At 33.4% G+C, this 25,811-nt stretch overlaps 3 protein-coding genes across 3 annotated transcripts; 2 read left to right on the top strand and 1 right to left on the bottom strand.

Moving 5' to 3' along the window:
* The first annotated feature begins 1,567 nt into the window (after positions 1-1,567).
* LOC100783292 (probable glycerol-3-phosphate acyltransferase 8) lies at positions 1,568-6,256 on the top strand. The gene is made up of 3 exons (XM_003520922.5): positions 1,568-1,957; positions 2,032-2,347; positions 5,059-6,256. The coding sequence occupies exons 1-3, from the start codon at positions 1,650-1,652 to the stop codon at positions 5,935-5,937; spliced, it is 1,503 nt and encodes a 500-aa protein (XP_003520970.1). The 5' UTR covers positions 1,568-1,649; the 3' UTR covers positions 5,938-6,256.
* A 2,077-nt stretch (positions 6,257-8,333) lies between these two features.
* LOC100782221 (ascorbate transporter, chloroplastic) lies at positions 8,334-15,027 on the top strand. Its single transcript, XM_003520920.5, has 11 exons — positions 8,334-8,572; positions 9,279-9,826; positions 10,471-10,578; positions 10,825-10,980; positions 11,439-11,654; positions 12,049-12,258; positions 12,924-13,061; positions 13,325-13,426; positions 13,536-13,601; positions 14,098-14,182; positions 14,473-15,027. The coding sequence occupies exons 1-11, from the start codon at positions 8,518-8,520 to the stop codon at positions 14,568-14,570; spliced, it is 1,782 nt and encodes a 593-aa protein (XP_003520968.1). The 5' UTR covers positions 8,334-8,517; the 3' UTR covers positions 14,571-15,027.
* Positions 15,028-15,216: 189 nt separating this feature from the next.
* On the bottom strand, positions 15,217-17,953 carry LOC100779012 (cytochrome P450 86A8). The gene has a single exon (XM_041014301.1). The coding sequence runs from the start codon at positions 17,177-17,179 to the stop codon at positions 15,578-15,580; it is 1,602 nt and encodes a 533-aa protein (XP_040870235.1). The 5' UTR covers positions 17,180-17,953; the 3' UTR covers positions 15,217-15,577.
* Positions 17,954-25,811: the final 7,858 nt, after the last annotated feature.

Below are 25,811 nucleotides of genomic sequence, written 5' to 3'. Positions count from 1 at the left end.
GAGGCTTGCTCCCGAATATATAGATAATCTTTATATCTTATACTTGTCGAGCTTTAAATGCTGTTTTATATTTTTCCTCTATGGTCCCCAGTCCATGTACGTGTTTAGAAAAATATTAGTTTCTTAAAAATAATTATATATATATATATATATATATATATATATATATATACATATATATTAAAAATAAGTAATTGTTTTCTATAAATTTTTAAATGGGTTAGTGTGCGTTATGAAATCAAGAGTAAAATTTGCCACTTGTTAGGGGAAAAAACTCAAGTTTAGAAATGTGAAATCTTGTTTCAAAGATCTACTGTTTTTCGGTTGGCATAGCTCATCAATCATCACAGTATTGTTTACGTACTTAAATAGGGGGTTATATACTTATATCCATAAAAAAAAATTAAAAACAAGCATTCCTATCACAATTTCGTAACCTTACACACATATTAAATAGTAACACAAATGAAGTGTTTAGGGTTGATTGTTTTTATTTTACTATAAGTATTTAAAAAATGTTAGATATAATAAAAAATGATGTCTAAAAGATAAAGGCAAATTATGTTAAATTTCAGTTAACAATGATTACCATTTATTATTCATCTCTTATCTCTTGTGTCACATGGAATCTCAAGATCTTGTTGCATGTTTAATACATTTTAGTCCTTTTGACAAAAGCAAAAATGGCAGGACCAACCGTTTTCATCTGAAACCAACCAACTAAAAATGGAACACAATAAAGATTTTGCTGGTCGTCGAACATGAACCAATTTATACATTTGACAAATCAACATTCTCCACTTTTGTATAATAAGTGTTGGTTTAGCTTATTTTCAAATCTCTCTTTTGTATTCACTTTTTTTTTATAATTTTTAATAACATTTTTAAAAATAAAAGTATTAATTTCGTAAAAAAAACAAATTGTTTGGCAAACATGTGTGTGAACATATGTTTGGAAATTATTGCTTTAAAAAATAAATACTCTTAAAAAATTTAGACAATGAAATGAAGATCTAAAATAACCGATTAAATTGTGTTTCACACATGTGTACGTCTACTCTTTCTTCTTTTATAATGAAAATGACTTCTTGGAGTAAGTTATATTCATAATTTAGTGTAAATATATCATTACAATTTTAACTGTTAATTTTTTAGAAAGTGATTTATAAATTTTTTTTAATGAAATAGTAATTATTTATTTGAAAAAGGTGTAAATTCAATACGTTTGCCGTAAACATAAAAAAAAAAGACATCATAAGCTAAAATTTATACTGGCTTTATTTCTATACTAAAAATTAAAATTTAAAAATACAGATAATAATATTTTTTAAAATAATAAACTAAAATAAAATATATTAAACATATAAAAAATAAATTTAAGTCTATTTTTAAGTATAATAAATTTCATGATGTGTCTTTCTGGCTTTTTCCCTTGAATCTTGATCCACACAACACAAGTCACAACCAATGTAAGATAAAGTCAAAACCACAATTAAACGCATAACCCCCAAGGTCAAATCCGTAATTCAACATTCCATAAGCAATATTTAAAACCCAACGTTTCCCACTCTCCCTTCTCGCGCTCTCACCAACTGCAGCATTCATTCATTCATTCACTCACAGTTGTCGTCACGCCGTAAACGGAAAAAATGGCAACGGCGAGACGCAGTTTCCCGCCGATCACCGAATGCAACGGAACGACGCCGTGCGATTCCGTCGCCGCCGACCTCGACGGCACGCTCCTCATCTCCCGCAGCTCATTCCCGTACTTCATGCTCGTCGCCGTCGAAGCCGGCAGCCTCCTCCGCGGCCTCCTCCTCCTCCTCTCCGTTCCGTTCATTATCTTCTCCTACCTCTTCATCTCCGAATCCCTCGGCATCCAGATCCTCATCTTCATCTCCTTCTCCGGCCTCAAGATCCGCGACATCGAACTCGTCTCACGCGCCGTTCTCCCTCGGTAAGTCTCTCTCTCTCTCTCTCTTTCTCACTTTCTCTACTTCGTTTTTGTGTTCTGATCCCACGTGTGTGTAGGTTTTATGCTGCGGACGTGAGGAAGGAGAGCTTCGAGGTGTTCGAGCGGTGCAAGAGGAAGGTCGTGGTGACAGCGAATCCGACGGTGATGGTGGAGCCGTTCGTGAAGGACTTTCTCGGCGGAGACAAGGTTCTAGGCACGGAGATCGAGGTGAATCCGAAGACGAAGAAGGCAACCGGTTTCGTGAAGAAGCCTGGCGTGCTCGTCGGAAAGTGGAAGCGTCTCGCGGTTTTGAAAGAGTTCGGCGATGATGAATCGCCGGATGTTGGTCTCGGAGATCGGAAAACGGACCGTGACTTCATGTCTATTTGCAAGGTTTGCCTTCTACTACTGATTCTGATTACTATCATTACTATTAGCACTAGCTGATTAAAAAAAATAAACTATTACTACTAGATTTCTTTTCGCTGTAAATTTTTTAATTCCTTATTAATTGTGTGTTAATTAGTTAGTGTGCTGATATTATCAATAACAGGTGAATAATTTGTTTCGGGTAAAAAATAGTACTGTGTTAGTGGTGGATAATTTGGATGAAGAAGTTATGGAATTAAATTATTGCATCAATATTTAATCGCGAAATATTAAAGAAAAATCATGCAAATTGATGATATTGAATAATACTACGTATACGTATTTTTTTTTTATTTTTCTTAAACTGTATTTAATTATTAAAAATATAAAAATAATGTAATAAATTTTAAGATTAATAAAATAGTATAATAAAGTATAAAAACATTCATTTAAATATCTCCAAAGCTACTTTTTATATATAATTATTTCTTTATGAAATATTTAAAAAACTAAGAATGATATTATATGAAAATATGATATTCTTCTTTTTTTTAAGTTTTGATACGTTTTTTTAAGAAAATTGTTAAAGTTAGGCGGCCAGCCTTGTTGAGTTGATGAGTAGCTTTACGGAACAGCTGAAATGTCCATTATATATACTGTTTTTTACTTTTATCGAATAAGACTAATCTCTAATTGGATAAGGGATAAAATATGGAAGAAAGAAACAGGGAAGGTACAAATGGAGGAAAAATAAAAGTGAAAAAAATTGTTACTTAGTTAAGTAATAAAAACTAAAAATAGGAGGAAAAAGGAAATGGAAAGAGTAATTGAATGAGTAGAAAAGAATAAAAGAGAAAACAAGTAAGTTGTATTAAAGAAATTTTTAGGATAATAATAGTAAGTAGATGCAGATTGATTGATCGATCATTGAAGAATGATATGTGTTGTAGGGTCATTGCCTGGAAAGCAATTGTTTGTTTTTATTTATGTGTCACGCGAATTGTGCATTGATTACGTGATTGTTGTGTAACGGATGGCATAGTTCCACAAGTTAATTACGACATGTGATCTCACGCATTTACTTGTGATCTTTGCTTTCAATTTTTTGCCCATTCGATTACTTAAGAAGATTAACCTGAGTGCTTCATCTTTATACCTTTATGAACTTACGTGCAAAATCGATGGAGTATTATTCTGGATTAAACTACGGAGCTGGTGAACCGTGCTTGTGATGTGAGGTGACAAAGACATAATTAATAGGGTAGGATCAAATTAATTACTGGTGTCCATGGGGCGTGAAGTCATGCATTAAATTTCTACGGTAGAGTGTAAATGAATGCCATTTTCTTTTCCTTTTTATTTATTTTCCTGGTGGGACCCACCGTATTAACCATCCTCAGCCAACTACCAGCGTATGCTTTTTGTGGTCCATTCCATTGACTCCATTCACACTACTTCACACTGCAAAACATGGTTTAATGCAGTTATGATCCATTCATGACTTTTCTGCTATCTTTTTTAAATGTTATTCTTGTATGTCTCTTTAAAATAACAATACATAATGTATTATGTTAATATTTAATAGTAATATTTAATTTTAAAAATCATGAAAATTATATAATTTAATAAGACAACACATGAACAACAAAGTAAGAAACCGCAAAGAAGTCAAATTCTCCATTCATATTCATAGGTTTCCCACTCCATTCACACTTCTTAAGAATACGGTAGCTGCTACCTAAATTTTCTTCTCAATTAATGCATTCACTCACTGCCCACCGGCCCACGAGCAACTGCTACTAATTTAGCGTATATGAAATGGACCCAAGAAGGTTAAAATTCTTTGTTCCTAGCTACCAAAAAGAAAGTTACCATTTCTCCCCCAAACTAAGTAATGGTAGTCTGGTAATGAGGTTGAGGAGTAACCGAATAAGGTGAAATTCAACACATTTTATTACACTTTATCTACCAAATATGTTACTTATATTTTAGTTAATTAGAATATATGTGCATGCGGTGTTTACAGGTCTAATATTTTAGACATTAATCATGTTGAAGTTATGCAAATCTTGAGCTACACATAGCACACTTCATCACATGAGTTACAACATCATAGCATCATACTTTTGGTTCATTATTTATAGTTATCCAATTCAACACAATTAGTGTCTGTGTCAATCAAATTAATTAGAAAACTATAGTGCTCGTCTTAATCACACATATTAGAACTATTAGTGTAATTATTCATATATTGTTTTCATGACATTGTTTCTTATTAATTTAATAATTTTAGGGTTGTACTTAATTTTTCTTTACTTCTGCATCTCTCTTTTTTTCTTTCTTTCTCTTATCGCTCTCTTTATATAAAAAATTATACTACAAAGCATTGGAAAAATACACTATACATGTATTTATATTTGAGAAATTCACTTTAATCATGTGAAAACAGTCGATTGCATGTGCAATTATTAAGGGCAGAATAGACAATTAAACGTGGAAACCAAATCGAGTATCGCCGTTGTTAATAGTATCAGTAACTGGTGCTATGGCATGGATATATATATATATATATATATATATATATATATATATATATATATATATATATATATATATATATATATATATATATATATATATATGTTGATTCTGTTGAATCTGATTAATTACAACTTTACATTTATTATCATTAACTAGTGCCATGGCATGAATGATGATGATGATGAATAGCACAGGAGGGTTACATGGTGCCTCCGAGCAAATCAGCAAAGGCAGTCCCACAGGAGCGTCTGAAGAGCAGAATGATCTTCCACGACGGGCGTTTCGTGCAGAGGCCAGACCCAATGAATGCCCTCATCACCTTCACATGGCTCCCTTTGGGTTTCGTCCTCTCCATCATAAGGGTCTACTTCAACCTCCCTCTCCCAGAACGCATCGTCCGCTACACCTACGAGATCCTCGGCATCAAGCTCGTAATCCGCGGCCACCGCCCTCCTCCTCCGTCCCCCGGCACCCCTGGCAACCTCTACGTCTGCAACCACCGCACCGCTCTCGACCCCATCGTCATCGCCATCGCCCTCGGCCGCAAGGTCTCCTGCGTCACCTACAGCGTCAGCAAGCTCTCCCGCTTCCTTTCCCCAATCCCCGCCGTGGCCCTCACCCGCGACCGCGCCGCCGACGCCGCCCGAATCAAGGAGCTCCTCCAGAGGGGAGACCTCGTCGTCTGCCCTGAGGGCACCACGTGCCGTGAGCCCTTCTTGCTTCGCTTCAGTGCACTCTTCTCTGAGCTCAGCGATAGGATCGTGCCCGTTGCTGTTAACTGCAAGCAGAACATGTTCTTCGGAACCACCGTTCGTGGTGTCAAGTTCTGGGACCCTTACTTCTTCTTCATGAACCCTAGGCCTGTGTACGAGGTTACCTTCCTTGACCCTTTGCCCGAGGAGATGTCGTGCAAGGCTGGTGGGAAGACTTCCATTGAGGTGGCCAACCACGTGCAGAAGGTGGTGGGGGATGTGTTAGGGTTTGAGTGCACCGGGTTGACCAGGAAGGATAAGTATATGTTTCTGGGTGGGAATGATGGGAAGGTGGAATCTCTTTATGGGGCCAAGAAGTAGTGAGATATATATGGTTGAGGGGGTTGCTACTTTGGTTTGATGGTTAATTTTGGGACTTGATTGGTTTGATGGTCAATATCGTTTTTTCACTATTATTGATCAGTTAAGATAGATACATAGATCAAAAGGTTAGCTAGTAAGCAGCAAATAGCATTTGGTATTATTTTTTGTGCACCCTTTTTGATATGGGGTTTTGTTATGGATTTAAGTGTTTTCAATATCACTCAAATTTTCTATATGTGACTTGTTTTTTTGGGATACTCTAAGGTCTAAACAAGAGTGTATGTCTAATAATAAGGTGATTTTTGAAGATTATCAATTTTCTGTAATAGAGATTATTAGTAAAATTAAGTTTCTTATGTATAGACAAGCGTACCTGTTGCATTTGTTTTAGCATCTTGATATATGTCTTCTTGTATTAGGGAGATTTTTGATTTTCTCGAGTTATGGGGTATGCTATGTTTATTGTTGTATTATTTTGGGTTTAATATAATTTACATTTTTTTTAAAAAAATAGTATATATCTTTAATCCTCACTGATAAAAAGAGAGAATATCTGAAATAGGATTCTTGAAATGTCAAATGACTTAAATTAGTGGAAAATGAAATAACATAGTTGAAAATATTAAGATTAAGTCTCATTGCCTTAACCCTACTTAATTAATATTCAACACCAAAAACCCTACTTAGTTATTTATACCTATCTTAAAACATATCCAACGGTGCAATCAATTGAAATTGCATAAGTTATATCTACTGTTTGAAAATTTTATAAACGTCCTATAATGACATATCATTATTTCTTTCTTTTTTAATTGTATTCAACTTAAGCAAATATTCTCTCTATCAAGGCAACCAACCAAACAGAAATGAGCATTTAACAGAAATGAGAATTTTCATAATATCCTTCCCCCAACTCTCAATCAATCTTCTCTAGTATGGTGAGTTTTCATAATGTGAATTTTAACGAAGCATATTTGACAATGAACACTGTTTTGGTGTTGGCCTATGCATCCGTAATGAACATGGGAGTTTCAAAAAGGCAAAGACTCTTTAGCAACCTGGTGTACGTACTCAATGCCTACTTTGGATCCAACAGCTTGACTATCAGAATATGGTGAATGAGAACAGATTGCAGGCCAATAGTATTGATGAACTATCTATTATCCTTTGTAACAAATGTTGAGTTATTTTACAATCTATCTAAAACTCATGGGTAAACTTTGTAAGGAGACAAATTAATAATATTGCTCACAGAATATCGTTATTATCCTTTGTAATTAGTGTTCATATCTTTGATCATATTTTAAGTTATATTCATTATGCTATTTTGAATGATATGAAATAAATCCTTTTCTTTAAGAAAAAAGAATGGTGAGTTTAATTAGAAAATTACAGAAAATAATTAATGCATCGTACTTGTAAAACTAATTACAATCTTTAATAATTGAAAAACTAATCATAATCTTTAACAATTTTATCATTTTTGGTTAATTGAAATTTAATCTTCCAAACTATAAAATGAAAAAAAAAATGTATGATACAATCTTAAACTTTGGTATAAATGACAAGCTATAGTAATACACTGTCACTAAAAAGATTTTTACACTATCAATTAAATAAAAATCATCATAATATATTTTAAATAATTATTACAAAAGTTAATAATTTTCAATTTTATAATTTAACAATAGTATTTTTTACATTATTAATATATTTTAATTAAATTCTTAAAAAATATATAAAAATCCAAAATCAAAATTGATATTACAAAAAAAAAAAATCAAGAAACAAAAAATGTTAGACAAAATATCTCCCTTTCTCTCCAAAAGGGAAATGACAAATGACAAATGACTTTTGACGTTGTTCTAAAACCCCATGTGTCAGGAGCAGAATATTCCAGGCATGACTATGAAAAATACCATCATTTTCCAAACATAATAAACTAATAATCACACTTATAATAATAATAATTAGTATTTGAATATCTGCACTTCTTCATTATGAAGACAAAAAAGGGAAAGTGAAAAACACTTTCTCCAACCGTACAACATATCCACGTCGAGAGGAAGAAGGGGCATCTCAGCAATTTCCACAAATTAAAATTTTCTCTGGACACCGGATGACGTGCCACGTGTCACGCTCTTGACCCCCCTTTCTCTTGGTTACAAACGTGATTTTATTAATTTTCTTATTTGACCTAAATATTTTTTTATATCTGTATTATATTACCAAAATTAACCACAGATAATAAAATAAAAATATTTTTACATAATAAACCAAATATATTATATAAATGAAAAAGATATTAAAGCATTTCTTATTTTATTATTGTTTCCGAAAAATGTTAAAAAAAAAAAGCGTAAAAAATAGTTTGACAGTTACAAATAGGAAGAGAGAGAGAAAGGTTCTGCGGCGTTGCATTTGCCTTTGCTTATCCTCTGAGCTGAGAGCAGAACAGAGCAAAAACAGAACAAGAATATATCTCTACTTGAAACGACGCCGTTCTGCACTTCGAACTTTAAAGTTGATGTTGTAACTGTAACACCTTGTTATCTTTCTCTACATACAGCTTCATCAATGACTATGAGTGGTTTAATTTCAAACCGCAATTTCGGTTCCTTCGTTGCCTCAGGTTCATGCTCACTTTTTCGTTCCTTTTTCATTTTATCAAATTTTTGGTAGCTGCGCGCGCATTTTGCTGAATTGCTTGTTTCCGGATACGGTTTTGATTTGTTGCTAATTATGGATTCGTAATCTTTTAATACGGTTGAAAGTTTTCTAATTCGTAGTTCAGTTTGAAGGAGTGTATTTTAGTGGAAATTACATGCATTTAATAAAAAGGGATTTAGCTCAGAGGCTTAGGTAATAAATTTTCATTTTTTCATGGAGTAAGATACTAGTTTTGTTATTTTTCAATTATTTTTTTTACATTATTTGCCTTGAGCATAGCTTGTGAACAATAATAAATCGAGATTTTGGTAGGATATATTTATGCTTTTTTAAATTTATTTTAAATGCACTGATAGTGTAGTGTAAATGGTTTTTACAGTGTCATCCAATCACATATAATTATGATAATTTTGTTAATTTTGTCTATAAGTACCTTAAAAGTTATCTCAGAGTACGTTGATTTTTGATTAGTTGACAGCATAAAAGTTTTTATACTGACAGTGTATGGCAATTAAACTCGTTTTTTTTTATAGTTAAGTTGGATGTTTGTTTGGTTTTCTTGAAAGCCTGTAAGCTTGGATTATGTTGATGATGACTGTTGTAAAGTATGAGGCCTCACCTAAAAAAGAAGTATGAGGAAGTTTTAGCCATTCTTTTGTTATTTGCAGGAAATGTATATAGATCGGGGAAGGATATATCGGTTCAAAGAATGGGAATTTCTGTTTCTGGTGTATCTGTTGCTAAGGATCCCTCTCCAAGATGGCAGCATCAGATGTATTTGCCTATGGAAAAGAGAGTTTCGAAACCAATGCAAACATCTCACAACAAAGGGGAGCATCGTTCTCTTGTATCCCAGCAGTCTAGTCAGTGCTTGAACTTTAAACTAAAGGCTTGCGGAAGAAGTCATAGTTCCTTCCTTTTTTCAGCTCCTTATGGCAGTAACAATGTTGGACATCAGGAAGTATATCGACTTGGTTTGAGCAAAAGAAAGCACGCAAAAACTGAAGTTGGTAAAGCAAATAAATTTCGTGTTTGTTACAAGTCTGAGGAGTATGACATTTCAGAAACAAAGATGGATCCACTGCAATCAACTGAAGGAACTGGGGAAGCCATTCTTTTGGAAGGAAGAGCATTACCTTGGTGGCAGCAGTTTCCTAAGCGCTGGGTTATTGTACTGCTGTGTTTTACAGCATTTCTTCTGTGTAACATGGATCGTGTGAGTCACGTTTTTTTGGTATTTATGCTATCAATTATGATGTAGTTTATATATATTCATGTTTTCCATGTCTCATATTCCAATAGGTATATTCCTTCCATTATATTCAATTGATTGTCAATTTGTCATTGCAGGATTTTGTTAGAATAAATAAAAATACCTTTAATTATCCTCTAGGATTAGTTTTCCTATTTTCTCCTTATCTCTTAGGATTGGTTGCCATATTTCATTACCTTATCATGATTATTTTTCCTTTATCAGTTAGGATTATATTTATAATTAATATAAATAAGGGTTAGTGCTCTAACACTCGAAATAGAAAATAAGGTGTTCCAGTTCATCACTAGTCCTAGTTCCTTAGTTTGTTTCTTTTTACTATCAACAAACTAAAAATAGAAAAAAAATCAAATGCTTGTATATATTGAGTTGCTGTTTTCAAAACTCCACCTTTGTTTTGCAGGACTTATTTATTTATTTAATTTGATAAACTATTTTATAGAAGTCATTATTAAGCTTCATCCTCCAATGATATCAAAGATTTTACTTTAAATTTGGTTGTTTCTAAATTTCCATATTCTTATTAACCTAATGTCCTAATGTTACTGATATTCCTGACTACTTTACGTTTTCATTACATTTTACAGGTAAATATGAGCATAGCAATACTTCCAATGTCACAGGAATTCAACTGGAACAGTGCAACAGTTGGCCTAATTCAGTCATCTTTTTTCTGGGGTTATCTACTTACTCAGGTGTGACTGATATATGCAAAACATGTTAGCTTAACAAGAAATTGGCTTCATGTACTAATTTTCGAGTATGCATTTAAGCACCACTGCTGGTTGAACATGCCATAGCCTATTCTGTTCTTAAACAGTATATGCTAGCAATCTCAGCATGTTCTGATCTTCAAACTGTCTCTTCATTTCGTCCAGCGTGCATGAAAGATTCTAATGACATTACTTTCATATTGATTGAATGCTTTTTTTTTGGTATAGATCGTTGGTGGCATATGGGCAGACAAACTTGGTGGGAAGCTAGTACTAGGTTTTGGAGTTGTATGGTGGTCAATTGCAACAGTTTTAACACCCATTGCTGCAAAATTTGGGTTGCCATGTCTTCTTATTATGCGTGCCTTCATGGGAATTGGTGAGGTTGGTCCATTCTATAAGTATACTATTATTTCTTCATCTATTTGGTGTCTTGATCATATGCTCACTTCAGTCACTTGTACATACTTATTATTTTGTTGCACAAAATAAATTGCCAGTTTTTACTAGAAATTTCAAGTAATCAAGTATTAAAAAAGGCTTCTATTCTCCTAGCCTAAGCAAGAAGAAAAACTTGGAAAACTAATATGAGGGCATAGTTCCATGACTTCCCACTCCCACCCACCATACCAAGCAGACTCCGAAAGTGATATAGAAAGATCAAAGATACATAGCTGAGATAAGACAGATAAACAATATAACATATAATTTCCCCCTCATTATGTTTGCTTCGATCAAATGAAATATATTTTCTCACTGGAGTGGTGAAGTCCATGCCTAGAATAGAAATGATTTTTCCTCCTACAATTTGCCAAAAAATTATGCTGATTCTTTATTTTCAGGGTGTTGCGATGCCTGCAATGAATAATATACTTTCCAAATGGATTCCAGTGTCAGAGAGAAGCAGATCACTTGCACTAGTATATAGCGGCATGTACCTTGGTTCAGTCACTGGCTTGGCATTCTCACCTATGCTAATCCAGAAATTTGGGTGGCCATCGGTGTTTTACTCATTTGGATCCCTTGGAAGTATCTGGTTTGTTTTATGGTTGAGTAAAGTAAGTCATCTTTTGCATAATTTCATTGAAATCTACTTTATATATCTGTTTCTGGTTGTAAGAATGTTTTGAGAGGAAACTAGGCCTTTCTACTTTTCCAACCTATGGAGTATATTTTCATGTTTTGTGCTGATTTTTTAAGGGACTGTCTCATGAAGTGTTGCATAACATATGACTTTATTGTTATGTTTCTGCAAGTAATAATGAATTAATGTTGCATTTACTGGATATATGAGTAAATCAGTTTTCTTGCACAATATCTTGGGAATTTTATTTTGTAGCAACACCTTAGGTTTGACCACCATATTTATAAATTATAAATGTGAAGGGAACTTTGTAATTCCTTCTGAGCAACTTGATTCTTATATTTTTCCCTTCTGTTGGGTCCTTCCAGGCATACAGCTCACCAGACGAAGACCCGGATCTTGGGGCCGAAGAGAAGAAGTTTATACTTGGAGGCAACGTATCAAAAGAACCTGTATCAGTTATTCCTTGGAAATTAATTTTATCAAAAGCACCTGTTTGGGCTTTAATAATCTCTCACTTCTGCCACAATTGGGGGACATTTATTCTATTAACCTGGATGCCTACCTACTACAATCAGGTGCTTACTGTTTATGAGTTTCTTTCTTTTTTCTTCTCAGAATTCATAAATGACTTCTAACCTTTTAGAATATACATGTCCTTGACAATGCTATCTATAATATGTTAAATCTTTGTGAGCAAGAGTGGGACCACAATGCTTATATCCATAATTTATAAATTTTAGTTTTTTTTTTATCGATAGATCAATTACATCATATAATTTTTTCACCTATGGAGGTTGGTGTGGGATACCCATCAAACTACCCACATAATGCTGGTCTGGTTTGCATGAAACTTGTAGGATTTGTACGATACATTGCCCCAATTGTTTATATCAAGTTGTTCTTTAATTGACTGCTTAATTGTGTTTAAAGATAAAAATGTTTGTTATTTGGAACTTGTTGATGTTAAAGTGCATCTTACTGCTTACTCTCAATTCAGTTATACTCCAGTCTTGTGCAGACAACTATTTATATTTCTAGGTAATTACTCTAAAGATAAGCAAATTAAAATTTGCTTCACTCGATATTACTATTATCAGATTACATCTAAAATGTGATTGTTATCTTGATCTATAGCTTGAACGATAAGGTGATGTAATCAAGCATAAAGAAACTGATAAAGAAAAATTTGCATGAAATATTTTGTCCATTTAATGAATTAACTAACAGGTCATTTTCTCAGGTTCTGAAGTTCAATCTCACTGAATCTGGGCTATTTTGTGTCCTGCCATGGTTAACCATGGCTATTTTTGCAAATATAGGAGGCTGGATTGCTGATACACTTGTGAGCAAAGGCCTTTCCATAACATCTGTTCGAAAGGTAAGAAAGTCACTGACTCTTAATGAAGATAATCTTGATTAATGAAATAAATTGCTGTTAATGAATTTTTTAAAATCAAATAATATTACAGGGACATTCATTTCTGTCCGTAGTAGAAACAATTTTTTTGTGAATTTTTTCAAGTAATTGTCGAAGATATTCAGGTTAAACCATTAAGTAAAGGCAATTGAGATCTGGACTGGTTCATTTTCCCTTTTCACTCGTTAAAATGATTTTGCTTTAAAAATTTCCTATTTTGACAGATTATGCAATCAATTGGGTTTCTGGGTCCTGCATTTTTTCTTACACAGCTAAGCCATGTGAGAACACCTGCCATGGCAGTACTATGCATGGCTTGCAGTCAGGTTTGAGCTAGACTGATATATATCTTCCTGGATTTTAGTTTCTTAATTTTTTTTTAAATAATTTTTAGATGTTACCTAATATAACCATAATCTGTTATTTGTTTTACAGGGATCTGATGCGTTCTCGCAATCTGGTCTATATTCCAATCACCAAGACATTGGACCACGCTATGCTGTGAGTTGCTGCTATTTTAATTTTCATAGCTTAACAGTGTTTTCACTTCTCATACATTTTTTTTTTTATAAAAAAGCAATCAACAAACTAGCCATAAACTGGTTGAGCATTGTAAATACCAAGGACTCTTTGCTTGAGTTGTATTTGGTGACACCTATTGCGAGCTGAACCTCAAGTTTTTGGATTCTAATTATCAGAATTGATGCCAAAATTGTTCTACTTTAAAATTGCCTGGAAAAAAGTGTCATTGAGTCAATCACTTCAATAATCTATGACACTTTTAATCTGTTACATGATTAATGAAGTCATTTACAAGTACCGTTAACTTGTTGATTGTCAGTATCTTATATAAGTACCATGACGATTTAATTATTTATTTTTTCAAGATGTCTTTAAATGCATGAAATCCCGAGACACATTTTCCATTACAAGTTTCTGCTCGTTTTTTTTCATTTAATATGTTTCTACAAGAATGTTAACTAATTCTAAATTTCAGGGAGTATTGCTGGGACTATCAAATACTGCAGGTGTGCTTGCTGGTGTCTTTGGTACAGCTGCAACTGGATACATACTCCAACGAGGTAAGAATGCTGCTGCTCTTGCATTCAGAAGCATATGCCTTTTTTTTTAAGAGTCTTGCTAACCAGTAGTCCAGTACCCTAAAGGCATTGGTTAAAGAATTAAAAGAAGAAAGTATTTACTGTGAAAATCATAGGAGGACGCAAAAAAAGTTATGGGTGACACAATTTTTTGCATTCCAATAAAAATATTTCTCCTTTTATTTCTTTAACCACTGCCCTAAGGGCACTGGTTTGCATTTGCCTTTTTTAATGGTAATTCGCTTATAAGTTATCTCCTGACTGTTGTGCAGGTTCTTGGGATGATGTTTTTAAGGTTGCTGTTGCATTGTACATAATAGGCACATTGGTCTGGAATATCTTTTCAACTGGAGAGAAAATTCTTGACTAAAGAATGTAATGATGATGTCAATGAAGGTGTATGCAACATAAGCCGTAGAGATTAAAAGAAAAAAGAAAGAAAGATGGAACAAAATCAATGACCAAATTTGTCAAGCGCTTGGAAGCGTAAAAGCAGCCTGCAGAAATTGAAGAGAGTCACCATCAAAGTTTTTGATCAAATAGTTGAAGCCTTTTTACATTTTATCTGGAAATCTTGGATTAGCTTGGCCCCTTTTGCAAATGTCTTGTCCTACGATCTAAATGGTTTCTGTATAGATGGTGGATAATAATTTCCACTTGTATAACTTAAAGCATACTTATGCTTAAAAGTTAAAATACATGTTATATGGCCAACTCAGCAACTCTGCTGCTTCATCATACATGGCTGAGAAAATTGGTGGCAGTTTTCTGATTCAATGTCCCTAACAAAAGACATCAGTATATATCTACTTTTACTATTGGTTCAATTTGAGCATTTCAACTTCATTGTCATAGCCATAGGCAAGGATCCTAGAAACAGAATCTAATATTCAGCAAAAAAAATATGCAGATGAACTGTATAGCTAAATTTTGGAGTTTTTGAGTATACCACTTAAGCATCATCCAGTATATATGACAAGCATACAAAGCGGGAGAGTAAAATCCGATCATTATACTTTCATAAAACGTAAGGCATTCTTTTATGAACATCAACATTCAACATTGTGAAATGTGAGTTTAGTTCTCACCACCAGTAAAATTAAATAGAAACATGAAAACCAACAAGAAATAAAGAATACAATGAATATTTGCAAGGATTCTACAAGGAAAGATGGATTGAGAAAGCAATCATCCATCCCACGACCCTGGAAAAAGAATCCATCCACAATTTATCATAAGAATTATAAATACTCTGAATATACCCTTTTTCTTAAGAGGAACTTCTGTTCTCTTGTTCTATAAGCTAAAGCCCCAGCCAGTGTCTGAATTCTCCTCATTTGAACCTGTCTCCATCTAGTGAACACCTGGTCACTAACATTATTCATCACTTCTCAAATCAACAACATCTCCCTCCCTTTCTTTTTTTAAACTTGTGATAATCCCTCTCAAGTCCCTCTCATGCACATTGACCTTGAGCCCATTTTTCATGAAAAGAGTGAGTGACATCTTTTGCTCCACCTGGTGTCCAGGCACCAGCACAAGGCGGTGCCGGAGCAGCACCGCCGCAGCAATGGACTTCATCTGCAAGTAAGCCAAATCCTTCCCCAAACATATCCTTGGGCCAGCATTGAATGCCACAAACTTGAAAGAGTCATGCATGATGAACTTTGTTCCATCCAATGACAACCACCTCTCAGGCCTAAACTCCATGCAATCCTCACCCCATGTGGACTTCAACCTCCCCGCCGAATATATCGAATATGTGACCGACGAACCCGCCGGCACGAATGTCCCGTCCGGCAGCACGTCGTCGGCCACCACATGCTTTGAGTCCTCCGGCACTGAAGGGTACAACCTTAGTGTCTCCGACAATGCAGCCTTGAGATAAACCAAACGGTCAACTTCCTCAAAGGCCAAAGGCTCATCAAACAACTTTGCCATGTCATCATTGCCACGTGTCTCCATCAGGACTGTACAAATTTCACGTAGAATTTTCTCTTCCACCTTAGGGTTCTGAATCACCAACCAAAAAAACCAACTTAATGCCACCGATGAGGTGTCACGACCAGCTAGGATAAAATTCAACGCCACTTGTTGGAGAAACTTGTCTGAATAGGATTCTTTTTTCCTCATAAACCTTGTCAACAAGTCATCATGAAGAGTCCCATCTTTCTGCTGAGTCAACAACTCTACCTTGCGTTTCTCAATCACATTTGACAAATGGTCGTCCACGTGGGCAAGGCTTCGGCTCAAGCTGACTTCCATCCCAAGCCGAAGCCATTTTTTCACCTTCCACAATACCTCAGGTAAAATGAATCGTTGGAGCGTGGCTTCAGTGGCTCGATCGAAAGCCGTGGCAAATCGGTTATCGGGCAGACTTGACACACAAGTCTGTGGGTCTCGCCCGAAAGCCAACCCACAAATATTATCAAAAGTGAGCCGAAGCATTAAGTCTTGCAGATCAACCGGCTCGACTTGATTCTCGGCTTTTTCGAGAATCAGACAGAGCCGGTTGATGGCTCGACTCACCCACCTGGCCATGGCTTGGCGCAGCGTCCGGGTGGTAAATTCCAGCGCAGCTGTCTTGCGCTGGAACAGCCATGTGTCACCATCGGTGTTAAAGATCCCATCACCCAACAGATCATGAAAGACAGCATGCCACGTGGGTCCTTTAGGGTAATTGTCGAAGCGTGTCTTGAGTATGTGCTCCAAGTTCCTCGGGTCGCACGTGACAGTCACGAGACCCTGCTTCTTGGCGAGGAAGGGGATTGCACAGATGCAGGTCTGGTACGTGCCGCCACACGCGCGTAGGTTGTCGCAGATCCAGTCATGCATGCGGTCACAGTTGTCTATGAGGCCTGGGAGACTGCCCAATAAGGCCCAGACACGTGGACCCTTCAGCGACCGTGAGATGAACGTGAACCATATCAAGTATGCTGTGATCGCCGTTAAAAACAATAGAGCCGTGCAAGTTTCCATAGTGCAAGTGCAATATTAACCACCCCAATAATCAAAGACTCGAAACTACAAGAAATGATGAAGAAACTTGAAGGGAAAATGTCTTTTTTAGAAATGGGGTGGTTGGAAAAACGAGAAAAGAAGTACCTTTCAAGAATGGGTGGTGTGAACAATGATGAGCATTTTGATGCAGAGTTTTGAGTATGAGAGGAAAATGAATGAAGGAGTAAAGCAAAGTGAAGAAGGTTGTGTTTATGGAAAGGTGAGTGAATGAATGAGTGAGTGTAGTAGTAGTAGTATAATGAGGGTAAGAGTGTAATGGTGAAGAGAGATTTATAGGTGAAGTGGTTTAGTGAAGAGTTATTGTGGCCAGACTGGTTTCTTGACAATGCATCACCATGCACCCTTTTTTTCTCTCTCTTACTAAACTCATTCAGATGCGCCAATATAAATGCTCTCTGAAGGGTTAGTTGAGGCCTTTAAAGATGAAGACACCCACCTGTACCTCTCTCTCTCTTTCTCACTCTTGAAGAAGAAACCACACACCCACAACACTAACTAGAGCTTCTTCTCCATGTTCTCACTCTCTCTCTCTCTTAGAGGGATTGCAACAGGGTGTTCAAGTGAGGCAAGCAATCAATGAAGGGAAATAAATGAGGGTAGTTGAGGAACATGGAGAGGAAAAGGGGAGAGATCGAGCCAGAGAAAAAAAAACACACACACACCAAACACTACTGAAGCAAAAGTAGTGTTTTAATTTGGGTCACAACTCACACACACCACCACCTTTTTCAGTAAATAGGGGTAGCTGTTTTATTTTTTATTTTTTAACAAAACAAGGTGCTAGCTCATCTACTATATAGTAGTAATATCAGAATTATATATACACTATGGGGGAAAAAATGAGTGTTGCCAAGTGGGGTTTGGTTATGGTTTTGGTGAGTAACCTACCAACAATTTATAAACATTTATGTTGGGTGAACTGTCTTCTTATCTGCCTATCTATCCATCCATTCCCTGCAAAATATAATTCAGTAAAAATAAAATGTGAATGAATGAAAAGATAGCAAAGCATGCAAAACAACAACTACTACAACATCATCGACAATTCTAGGATTCATCACAGTCGCAGAGTTGACCTACCCTTCCTCATTTATGGTGGAATTTGAATAATATAATATTAATTGTGACTGTGCTGGTTTTGAAGCAAAAAAGTCAATGCGACCTTCGCCAGAATATTGATTAATAACGCAAAACCGCTTTGAGTAGTTCTGCTATAGCTGGAACTTCAAACTCACTCCAACGTGTTCTTCATCAAAGTGTAAACTGTAAAGTGGTGCTTTTGTTTTTCTTTTTGGTTTATTTAATTTTCTTCACACTCTGAAATGGAACAAACCTAAACAAAATTTAGGTCTACTAGTACGTAAAGAAAGATATATAGGTGATCGAAAAGGGCACGAGAAAGAAAAGTGGATAGCCCAACTTAGATAACTTTTAGTTCTGTATAGAGTAAAGATTTGTAAGCTGTTTGTTTATAATTTATTAGTCCCAATTATTATTATTAATTAATTTGAGAAATCCTATTGGAGCATGCAAAATATTATTGATTGTGTACTCACGTCAGATCAATTATTATAACTTTCTTAATCCGAATATAAACTTTAATTTAAAAAAATTGAAAAAAAATTGATGGAAACAAATGGAAAAGGTGCTTAATTAGGGTACGAACTGTAGATTTAGCTAGCAAAAGGTGTTTAGGGTACGAACTGCAGAATTAATCACAAGTACTCCACTCCATAAGTAACAACATGAGCGACATATGGAGAGTTGAAACTCTCATAATTAAGGGGGAAAAAAATAGTACATCTTTTTCAACATAAGTATTTTTAATACTTTTTTTCAATCAAAATTAAAGTTTCAACACAATTATCAAGCATAATAAAAATTTTCTTTAAAAATCAATATAGCTCACCGAAATGAAATTGTAATTCTAATTAAAACAACGACTAAAACCACAACACTTATTTATTGTTTAATGCATGACTTTGGCTTCAGGAGTGCAAATGTTGAGTCCATGTTTTGTAGAGTATCTCCATATTTTGCTATCACATGGGTATTGTTTCCTGATGTTTCAGTTTAACCTAATTAATGACAATTTGCAAAACGTGGAAAGAAATTAAACGGGTACAGAAATTGATGGATTGAATTCAACAAAAGGCAGTTTACATAAGTGGATCCTCATTCATGTCTCTTAACCAAAAATCGGGTTTCAATTCTCAATTTGAAAATGGAGTCACAATTTTTTTATTAGCATAATGTTATCGATACGGTTATTTTGCTAATCATTAACCTTTGGTAGAGAAACTCATCGGATTGATCATTTTTAATAAAATTTATTCTCTCAATCATATATTTTTTCACCAACAAAACTTGGACCAAAATATTATTTAAGGAGAGTCACAATTTGAAATATCATCTCCAAATAGGTTGATTCAATGAAAAAAAGATTAATTAAGTATCAAATAAAATCTCTAAATGATATATGCTAACTAGTACGTATTCTTAGAGTTAATGACATTAATCAATAAACTTAAAATAAAATAAAAATTATTGGAAGATAAAAATTAATGTTATATATGATTTTTTTTTTTTTTTACGTTCTCTTATGGTCTTTAAATAGAATATTTTTTTACTTTTGATTTTTTAACTAATATACTTAAGGCACTGGTCGGTGATACCCATACTAAATACTTCCTATATATCACTTAAAAAGAAAAATTGATGGACTGAGTAAAAGTATAAGTTTTGAACTTTGAAGAGATAACCTTACCCCACGAATGAAAGAAAGTCAATAGAGTAATGGGGAAAATGATAGAGACAACTCTGCCACGAAATTAATACATTTAAGGCATCGCAAGTCAACTAGTCAACTTAAGAAATTAGGGAACCGATTACATTTGTCATGCAAACCATCGTCGAGTGCATAAACAACTTTTCTTGCAAATAAATTTTTAACATGCATATGGACTTGAATTTGCAATATTACGATACAGGTTCTATTAAGCACCCTTATGATGGGTATCATCATCTTGCAAAAACAACATAGATATAGATTCATAAACTATATATATTATTTGCTTAACACCAATTACAGCAAATACGCCCTCATCGTTCTTAAAGACACTTTGTTTATTGCAATATATATCTACAATCCCTTCGTGTCATGATATCTACGTCATAAATATTTTTTTATATATATAATTAAATTTTATGGTAAATATATATTTTAGTATATAACTATATAATAAATAATATTTTTAAACATATAAATTTTGTTTAGATTTATGATTTTTTTAATCATTGATATTTTAAAAAAAATTATTAAAATTTAATTTAAAAGTAAAGATGAAAGAGATAAAATTGAAAGAATTAAGCAGTTAGGAATGTCGTTTCTTGCATTGGATGGGCAAAAGCATCCTCGCTTGCATCAATCGGATTTTTCCAACCTCTTAGACATCACAACTTCATCAGAAATAAAAGCATTACAACTTCTTTCCATTATTTATACTCTAAAAAAATTGTTAATTTATATTTCATAAATTCATAAAACTATGAAAAAAAAATTCAAACCCACGTATAAAATAGAATCATAATTTTATTGTATGTCTCAACCCAAATATTAATGGAAACATGAGTTGGTTATTTATTTGTAAAAAACAAAACAACATAATCATGATTTCGTTAATTTAAAATGCAAAAAGGAGAAGAAGCAACTTAATGAAGAAGGGAGATTTAGGGTTTAGGATGTGATGAAAAAAAAAAAAGGAGAGAAGAGATGGTGGGAGTGTCGTAAGAGAAGATTATGAAGAAAGATGATAAGTAGGTAATTTTACCAATGATGGGGATGAGATTTGGGGGTGAGACTAGAAACCCCCAACTAATTAAACTAAATCACTTGGGTTCAATTCTATATTTAATCTAAGCCACTTATGTATGACAGGTCACTTTTACTAGTAACAACACCTATTTAATTAAACTAATTAAGACATAATTTATTATCCTTTTAGTTATTCTAAGTACTAATACAATCTCCAATTTTATTTTATGCTCTTGCTAAATGCACCATCCTGTTTGCTAAGTTAACCCCCTGTACCTTTTTTAATCCTATTTCTACACCCCCACGATTGTGTCTTCCTCTTCTTCCCTTCAAACTGCCCCCCGCCACCACCGAAAGCCACGCCGACGACATCCCCGGCGTCCAATCTCAGGTGGCAAAATTGGCTTCATTCAAGCACAAAATTGGCGTCTATCACTATGCAGCTGGAGATGGAAGGAGGGTCTCCTACTATTCGCACCCACCCTTGCATTCTGAAGATGGTCAAGAATCACATGCTAAAGGAACAAAACGAAAGCAGATCCAAATTTGAATATGGTTTCTCTCTCTTCGTTTTAAATGAATACTCAGTGGATAAAGCGATTGTACGCTGAACAATGGCACCCATGCATCTATCAAAATCATTTCCTTTAAGTTTCAATTGCAATATTTATTTTTCTTCTTGCTATTTAAATTCCTTAGTTTACGTGGCATGGGACATTACTGGCTCTGTCTGCTATTTAAATTCCCTATTTTATATGTATATATCTATGCTTCTAATTCTGATGATACTCAATGTTCAAAACTTTAAGCAACTATAATTCCAAGGCAGAAGAAACTGCCCTATATGTCTTTCTCTCTCCACCACACCTATTTTCCCCATGCCACTTATAAACACCCAAGTTAACCTACGTTTCTTTTCATCTCTCTCGGTGCTTGTAACAAAAAATTAATCAATATTATTGATAAAAGTGAAACACAGCCTAAAACCAGTTTTTATTTGTTGCAATGTGGGGTTTTTCGTTGCTGACGGTGCAACAGCAACAACCATTCTTCTTCCTCTCAACACCCTCTACCTTTGCTTCTTTGAAACCAATCACCTAACCAGGTCTAATTGAGGTTTCAAGAGGGAGTAAACACGACAAATGATAAGGAATTCAAGGTGGTGTTACCAGATTTTTGCGGAGGTTCACAGTGGAGGTGGTTTGTGGAGAGAAAACAAGGAAAACAATCATGGGGTGTAGAAACAAGGTAAAACGGATAGAATCGATAATAACAAATTTAATGAGAAAAAAAGGGGTTCAATTTAACAAACACGGAGGTGTATTTAGCAAGAGCCTTATTTAATTTACTAATATGACTAAGTTAAATAACTAAACACCTTGGATAATTATTTTCAACATCTAATCCCTTAAAACTTTATTTTTTTTATTTACATAAAACCATACCCACATTGCATATAATTCATATTATATGGAATTAAAAAAAATAAAAGCATCAAAACATTGATTTATCAAACGGAATTAAATGCAAATGCTTACGTATTAATGTTCCGCGTAACAAATTTATTTCTAAGATATTATTTTGACTTCAATTTTATTTACGACATCAAAATAGTTAAATCTATTAAAAGTCATTCATGCAACACGCAAAAGGTTAAATTTCTGTAACTTATATTGTTAATAGTACAATGCATCTACTAAAAAAACGTGTCTTATTTATAAACTTGAAAATGCAAAGTCATTGATAATCCATCGATAATGACAACTTATGATGTTTTTTTTTTCCATTACCTTGAAACATGCCTTTTAACCTGTTATAATAGCAAATTTTCTTGTAGTTTACTCAAATTTGTAACTATATTTCACAACTTCTTTAACTCTCTTATTCTTGTAATTAGAATACGACAAACGACGACTCATAAAAAAAAAATACGACAAACGACTATTAAATCATATAAACGTATATAGATTTAGATTTAGTTTGCCTCTTCGATTTGCATATATCATACACCTTTTGTGAATGACAACATTTTTACTTTATAATAAATAATAAAAGTTGGCCAACCAATAATTTTTAACTTTATTTGTATTATGAAATTATACATAATGGATGTATCATATTAGAATAATCATATTATGTAATTATAAGAATGACTAATATCAATCATTAGATAAATGAAATATTTAGATTAAAATTAAAATCTCAATAATTAATTTTTAAAAAATTAAATATCTAAAAAATCTAATTTATTATGTCTTAAAATATCTTAAATTATAAGATATATTTGACAAAATTAGTTAAAAAGTTAGTTAGAAATTAAAAAGTTAACTACTGATTGAAAATTGAAAATCAAATTCTAAATTAGAAGTGTTTAATAAAACTAATATTATTAATATAACTGAAAAGTGTAAAATAAAAAAAAAATACTATGATTTATTTAAAAAAGATAAAATAAATAAATAAATATATCGATGGTAAAAATATTAAAAAATTTAAAAATTTAAAAATTAATATTTAAAAAATTATTAAAAAAACTTATTTATCAAACAATCAAATAAATTTTTTAATTAAAAAAATAAAAAATTAACTAAAATATCTTATGAAACATAACCTACAACTAACAACCTACAATATCTTTTCTTCTTTAGCGCAATTAACAATAGCTCATTGGATTTAAGCCCACAGACACTTGATAATTAAGTTTTGCATGATGATAGTTTGATTAATTATAATATTTGTTGTTATAAAGCCGATTTTTCTGTACACGCTCGTGTGCAAGGCAACTTGAAACCCACCCACCACCCACTTGCTGTTGGGGAGCAATAGGAAAATACTCGCTGGTTTTAAGCCTTTAACGAGCAAAAAGCCTACCAGTGCATTGCATTTCCATCAATGACAGGTGTAAGATCCAAACCTTAATAAGAAACCATTATTATGGCTATAACTTATTTTCACCATACCTTTATATACAATGCACTAATTGTACAACACTGGTTTAACACAAATTGATAATATATATATAAGACTTGCTATTTCTTTTAGCTTGGTGTTGTGCGTCGAGATTAAACAATGTTGGTTTAATAATAATTGGTTGAGAAAAGTGATAATAATTTATATTTCTTAATTAAGTCAGAATTTGAATTTTAACTTCAAGTATATGATATAAATCATGTTGAAAGAAAATATCTTCATTTATGTGTGTTCATGGTCCCTAAAACATTAGTCACTAATTTTTATAATGAATATTTCATATCAATATTATACCTAAAAAATGTTGATTTAATATTATTACAGGCACCACCTATATAAGTATACAATTATAAATTTAAATCCAAAATATGTTAACAGTTTTTTAAGGTTTAAATATGTTTTCAAATTTGTAAGAATAAAAAGAATTATGTTTTACATATATGTAACTATGATATTTTTTAGTTTCTATAAATTTTTATAGTGATTTTTTAACCATTGCAATATTTGTTAGTCAGATATTTTGATCCTTGTTGTAATGATAAGGATTAAATACAAAAATGGAAAAATAATTATATTTTATAAGGATATAATGACGTGAAGTAAAAATAAATTATTATGTTTACAAACATTAAAATTAGAAATATTTACTTTTAGTTTCTCAAAATTAGAAATATTTACTTTTAGTTTCTCAAATTTAAAATGTAACTTTTTAAAATAGTTCATTTGTAAAAATATGTTACATGTGACCATGACAAAGACATATATTCTTTTTTGTGCATCAAATGAAGGTTGTGCATCAACAAATCGTTCTAGTATGAAAAATCTCAAAATATACTTCGTTTATTCTAATTATGAATCATACTTTATCCATGCAATTTGCCCCAACCAAGTTCTATCACTTTCAAAAAAATAAGAAACAAGACCCATAAACCTAATGTTTTAAGATTTTTGGTTAAAGTGTATTGTCAAATTCACATATGTGGTGTGTCATAGCCGTTGGTGAATATCTCTTAAAATTTTGAGTCTTTCATATATATTTCCTAAGAAGTGGTATCAAAGTATATGGGTTGACTTGGTGAGCAACATAGATGACTATTAAGGCATAACAAAACTAGTAATGTACCTGGATTCATGTATGAAGATTCCTTATGTTGAAAGTCTTAGTAATGTGGAGGTTAGACGATGTGTTCCATTGATGTGAGAGCTAATGACGTTGCAAGTATCTAGAACATATTGGAGGCCATGGCTAAGCACTAAGTGTGACCATTGAATGCTTGTGGATGGAAAAAAAAGCTTTCACTTAAGGGGGAGATACCACGTGAAAGAAACTTATACTTGAAAGAAAAATTATTAAAGGGCATGCACGAATGTGAAGTCCCCCCTTAGGTAAAAATGGACAAGTTAAGCAACATATAAAAGAGAAAGACTTGAAAAATCTAATGCCTTAATGTTTTGAATTAAAATATAATGTGAAGTTCATTTATGTCGTGTGCTCATAGGCTCATAACCCAATGATAAAGATCTCTTGAAGTTGTGTCCCTTTTGTATTTCCTAACAACTATTACCAACCAACATGAGTATGAAGAAGTAGGCAAGCTAGATGTACTATGTAAACCCATCAACACATAAACACAATCTTAGATTAATTTCTTGGATCTCAAATTTTGGATAAATAGTCAAAGTTTTTTCTCACCTTCCCATGATGGATGATTCAAAATTCTCACACTATTTTGATTCTTATGATGCTATTTGATCATTCCAGTTATTTTTGTTGATGCATACTTACAGTTTGGATCATTGCTTCCT

The sequence above is a fragment of the Glycine max genome, chromosome 3 (assembly GCF_000004515.6).
Source record: "Glycine max cultivar Williams 82 chromosome 3, Glycine_max_v4.0, whole genome shotgun sequence".
NCBI classification, from domain to species: Eukaryota; Viridiplantae; Streptophyta; class Magnoliopsida; order Fabales; family Fabaceae; genus Glycine; species Glycine max.
Note: the sequence above shows the minus strand (reverse complement) of the source record. Positions and strands in the feature narration are given on the sequence as shown.